We start from the raw sequence: 5,529 nt of genomic DNA, 5'->3' as shown, positions 1-5,529 counted from the left end.
CCAATTTTTTACTTAGTTACCCTTTACTTGTCACGTTTATCTTCTACTTCATTTTTTCAGGTTCGTCGAGCTCGGTTCATGAATTTAGGGTTCAGGGTTTTAAGGTTCAAGGTTCAAAGTTCATGGTTCTGGGTTCATGGTTCACGATATAGTTCAGGGTTCAGGGTTAGGGGTTTAGCGTTCATAGTTCAGGCTTCGTTGTTCACGGTTCAGGGTTCAGGGTTCACGATATAGTTCAGGGTTAGGGGGCTAGGGTTCATGGTTAGGCTTCATAGTTCACGACATAGTTCAGGGATAAATATGATTTTTTATCAGGTGAGATAACTGTCACCTTGCATTTAACGGGATGGAAAACGTTATTTGAAAAAAAATGGGACAGTTTAGAAAAGTGCAAAAAAGCGGGGACACTTTTTTTACCCTAATTCAAAACTGGGTCACTTTATCAAAATTCCCTAAATAAAACATGCATACATAGAGATTCTACTGTAATGACAAGCATGCTGCAAGTCCGGCCGTGCGGCTTAGTAAAGGGCAATATTAAGAAGAGTGTTTGCTAGACCGGGTGTGGTAAACAGGTAAAGTACATAATGGGCCAATGTGCCAGTCCACAATACCATCGAGAATTTGCAAGTGCTAATTCAGAATGTTCTGTCAGTGTGAGAATGTAATGGAAACATTACCAAAAATGAAGAATGTACAGGGTTGTAAAAATGGAAAGAATGATGAATCGATATACACTACATCAGGGAGATAAACGTCCAGTACCTTTCCAAAAATTCAAGACCAAGAACATTTAGCTCTCCTTCTTCCCTTGCTTTAAAACCTCAGACCGACCAGTGAGTGTCAGTGCTTGTACTAAGGTCTCCTTAAACCTCGACAGGTCGATTTTAATGTTTTGTCCATCGATATACACAGCTCTTTCAACTGAATAACCTTGGTCACGTATTGATGCTGGATCAGTAATTACTGGATTATCTGGACCGTATTTTTCAAATAATGAGCTCTCTTCTGGATTAATCTTGTATTCCAAATAATGCAGACCCATGTCACCAACCGTGTAAGCATAATACACTGTGGATGCCCATTCTAGCCCTAGGGGAACCACCTGCAGCACCACTGCTCCTTCAGGCAAGAACACTGCATTACTGAGACCTGCACCGTGCACTCCCAATAGAACACTGCACGAGTTCATAACACTAGCAAATCTTTGCAAATTCGACATCTGGTTTGGTGTTGCGGTGATAACTTGGAAGCCTAATTCTGTTGCCAATGTCACTATCTCATGTTCATTTAAAAACACTCTCGAGTGTTTACGGGAAACCAGCACAAGAACAGGTTTCTCGATCTCCCTTTCATTCTTTATATGCAAACTGTATGAATGTCTCAGGAATGTCTTGAAATCAATCATGGAGTACCCACCAGGGATTTCACTAGTGTTGCAGGCGAGGTTGTTGTGGTACTTAAGACCCATAACTGCTCCAGGAAAGCAATGTACCTTTCCATCATCAAGAGGATTGATGACGTTGCGGTTAGATAAGTGGGACAGAATCCGATTATATTTTGAGACCCACCATGATAAGTGATCAACAATGATGAATTGGAGTTGGGACCGGAAGTGGTAGGTTGTCAGGAACAATGGAATAATCACCTCATTGAATTCATGAAACAAGTTCCCGGAAAAGCCACCCGTGGAGAATATGACAGCTGGCACAGTATGAGTCACGTCGCACAGAGGTAGTGATTTGTTTTCGGCGCCACGGAGTACCTCCACCTTACTGATTATACCCATTGTCATGTTGTCGAACTTCCTGGCATACGGTCGTACAGTCCTAGTTACTGAAGGAAGTGACCAGTTTGGTGATAGATAGACTGTCATGGAATTCATATCGATCCTCACGGGATCTTTAGAAACACATACATCAGAGTAGAAAGCTGTATCGCAAGAAAAGCCAGTCACATCGAGTTCAATTCGATTTCTTCCTGTGATCGTCATTGGTGTTGATTAGTTTATCATTCAGCTTAGCTAATTAGGTTTATGCAATACATCAATTTATAGAATGGATTCAAACTGAAAATATACTTAACTTACAATGAGCGGACACTAACTAGCAGTAAAATATCCCAAAGGAGTAAGCTCCAAAAATGACCAATTTCAATTTGGAATAGGGACCTTACTAGACTCCAAATCCTAATGCGATAGGACCATTTGAAACAAATGAATCGTATGCGATAGGACCATTTGAAAAAAGTGAATCGCATCATTTTACGGTATATTATAAGGCACTAGATATGTCAAAATATAGGTTTTGATTGGAGTGATCCAGCAATCGCATAAGCATAACTACAGATAAGAAATGGTATCATATGGATTTAGACAACACAGGGAACTTGAAGTCTTTCACGTGGTGCCTCTGTACAGTCCTTATCTCCTTACAAGAGCTTAAAATGAGTCTCTGGGTTGTTATTAATCCTGATAATCACTTTCCATAGGATCCTAGTAATATATTTTGAAATTCATTGAAAGAAAGATTAGTTAATTAAGAAAAGAGTATACATTTAAATTACCTCTTACAAGTCTCTGAACAAGTAAACTTATGGAATCTCCATGAACATCTTCTCGGGTGACTCCTCCGTTGCTGCTCCACCCACCGCTCCAATTTGAAATTTGGTTCTTCCCTTAATCCATTGAAAACCAATAAAATGACATTAGTAACAACAGTTACTGACAGCCGATCAAAAAAAAAAACAGTTACTGACACTGATCAAACAGTTCATCAAAAACATACATAAATGAAGTGATGAGCAGATGCCTTATAACCAAAAAGTTTAAAAGATGCAGAAAGACGTACATAAATGAAGTGATGAGCTGATATTGTTGGATCTGTAAAATGCAGCATAAATCAATGGCAGAAGAATTAAGAAGAAGGCTGCTCTCTTGGGGATGTTATTTTCCGGCTGATCCTTGTCAATATTCCCCATATCCGAATCAGAACATAGAAGATAATAGCTAACTGGACTTAACTCTTACTTGTGGCATATAGTACTAATAATAAATGATTATCTCTGGTTGTGTCACTTATGTTTACTAGTGGTTGTTCTAGCTCATCGTCTTTTTGATGATAAAATCTTATCAAAAATTATTTGAATGATGTTCTGTAAATGAAAACGATTCCTCAACAAAAGAATCATTTTGTTGAAATACGGAATAATTTTTATATTATTGAAATAAAGTAGAGTGGGTCATGACTCATGATAGCTAGACTCCCAAGTAGTCTTTGGTAGTTTAGCTAACACATTTTAATAGTAATATGTGTTCATGATTTGTCCATTCGAAAATCAGTTACCAATGCAAACTTTCTCTTAACTTTTCCATAATCCCCACTTTTATTAGTGTAAGTTAATACTAGTACAGCAACATACAGTGGAGTTTTCTTGCATCAGTCAAGGACAATTGTCCTCACTCCTTAATCTTTATTCTTTTAACAAACATGGAAAATTGGGACAATTTAAAAAAAAGGTTGCACTAGAAAATGGGAAAGCTGCACTTTCTCCTTGTTGTTTAGCTTTGTCGCATTGTGATAATACCGACTAAATATATATAATCGCCAATGCCAAGACAATAGTGACAGTGGTCCTCCCATGTTCTGTTTTCTCGTTTCGATGATTAATGTGGAACATTTGAACTACTACTAATTTTCAAGGCTAATTAATGACTTCTGATAAATTGATTAAAAGAAATATGGACCTCCTTTCTTCTTTTCTTGACTGTGATAGACCTCCTTTCTCAGTGACGGCTTTACGTAAATTGGAACTTGACTAGCGTTTATCCTATCCAATTTTTATGGGAACCAAGTATTATACTTGGCAAAAAATTTAACAATAACAATAGAAGAGGGAGATTGCGCAGTTTATTAAACAAATGAGATCGAGAAGATAACAATAACGCAAGAAGCCGTTACCAGTTGTCGCCGATTTACGCCTGCTAGATACCAAACACGTGTAAGAGCCTTTAGTGACAGTTAAACTGAAACACGTAAAAATAATGTAAGAAAAGTAATCTACTGGACTTTATTTTTTTCTTGTGAAGCATGAAAATTTTATTAAGTACTAAGTATCGGTAACACGATGGTATGGTTTACTCGATGAAGCATTTATTACAATTTGATTAAAGCAAGGTGGGGTTGTGTTGTCTCAGATCCATGTGAGAGGTTTCTCTTTTGGTTAGAATCCGCAGCAAAATTCGCTAGTCTATTCGCTGTTTAATTTCTTTCCGTGTAGTTGTGTTGGATGGTGTATCGTAGGATTTGACTCATCTTCAGCTTGATTTTCGTGATCATTCCCGAAATGTACCATGGAGATTCATCTTTAAGTTAGGTTTGAATTGTACTTTTAATCAACTCAGCTCTTTTGTTGTCTTTGACGCTATGAGTATGACCCTATATTCGGCCTTTAGAGCAATGGTGATTCCCTACGCTGCGCTACCACTAACAATGTTCTAGCATCTCATCAAAATTGCTCCTGCTATTTCATAGTGTCCTCATGCCGCGTCGCTCTGTCCGTGTTGATCTTGATCCAGTCTAACCTAGGTTTGATCTATCCCACTGAAATTGTTGTAGATGTTCGTGCTTCATTTTCAGGGTTTTTTTGAGCCGACATACCAAGTAATACAGGAGGGAGGTTTTCTTGTGCCCAAGAAAATTCATATTGAAGACAGAGAACCATTTGTCTATGTTTCCTGGGTTTGGTTGCTTATGACAATATATAAATTCATTCCTGGTTCAAAAGAAAAGAAACATAAATCAGTATTGATAGTGGAGTGTAGATTTATTTGTTTAATTTATGAGATTATTGTACGAGGGGTCAGAATGTTGGAGAGATTCTGAACACTGTTTAAGTGATTAGGTAGCCTCGTTAGGAGTATGTTCGATGAGGCTACAACAACTTGACAGTTGAGCAGTACGTAGCCAGCCGTTTCTATATCAGAATTGCATTTTGTGCAATTATTAGATTCGATGAGGTGGATATGGTTTAGAAGCCGAGGATCGGAAGGCCTTCGTTAATTACTTTCCGTAAGAAAAGTTTACCTTTGGGGACATGGAAGTACCCAGAGGAACTTAAATGATGGTGATGGTTTTGATGTGATTGATCTGAAGTACTGGTCAAGCATTTGTATCCAGATGTTGTCGTGTATCTTACAAAGTTGGTGAAAGGACATATGATTTTGTCAGTAGGGTTGTTTTATGGGAGATGGATATCCACGATTTGTTGGACTGGGCTGTGAGGGGGAAGAAAATTTAGCTTATCACGGTTCCAAGTGTGGGTTAAAGGATCGATAAGGTCAACAACCGTTTGGATGGGGTAACAAAGCGCAAGATCCAGAGTATTGGTGAATTGCGAATCCGGTTTACGTGTATTAGGGTTGTTAATCTAGTGCAAATATTACGAAATAAATGTTGTTTAATTGTAAGAATGAGAGATGTTAATTGCCTCCACTGTAGGCTGGTTGTGGATGGGGTGGCTGGAATATCT

General features: G+C 38.3%; 1 protein-coding gene across 1 annotated transcript; it reads right to left on the bottom strand.

Moving 5' to 3' along the window:
- Positions 1-565: 565 nt before the first annotated feature.
- LOC113288034 (protein O-linked-mannose beta-1,4-N-acetylglucosaminyltransferase 2-like) lies at positions 566-3,192 on the bottom strand. Its single transcript, XM_026536966.1, has 3 exons — positions 2,850-3,192; positions 2,566-2,676; positions 566-1,980 (listed from the first exon to the last, which is right to left on the bottom strand). Exons 1-3 carry the CDS (start codon positions 2,977-2,979, stop codon positions 794-796), a joined length of 1,428 nt encoding a protein of 475 aa, XP_026392751.1. The 5' UTR covers positions 2,980-3,192; the 3' UTR covers positions 566-793.
- Between the last annotated feature and the right edge of the window lie 2,337 nt (positions 3,193-5,529).

The sequence above is a fragment of the Papaver somniferum genome, chromosome 6, assembly GCF_003573695.1.
Source record: "Papaver somniferum cultivar HN1 chromosome 6, ASM357369v1, whole genome shotgun sequence".
In the NCBI taxonomy this organism is placed as follows: domain Eukaryota; kingdom Viridiplantae; phylum Streptophyta; class Magnoliopsida; order Ranunculales; family Papaveraceae; genus Papaver; species Papaver somniferum.
The sequence above is the reverse complement of the archived record's forward strand: the minus strand, read 5'-3'. Positions and strand labels throughout refer to the sequence as shown.

Excerpts from the sequence above, each read along its gene's own strand:
- LOC113288034 (XM_026536966.1), bottom strand. The coding sequence starts at position 2,979 with ATGGGGAATATTGACAAGGATCAGCCGGAAAATAACATCCCCAAGAGA. Across the intron at positions 2,677-2,849 it reads CAGCTCATCACTTCATTTAT|GGAAGAACCAAATTTCAAAT; the intron begins GTACGTCTTTCT and ends CAATGGATTAAG. Across the intron at positions 1,981-2,565 it reads TGTTCAGAGACTTGTAAGAG|GAAGAAATCGAATTGAACTC; the intron begins GTAATTTAAATG and ends TGACGATCACAG.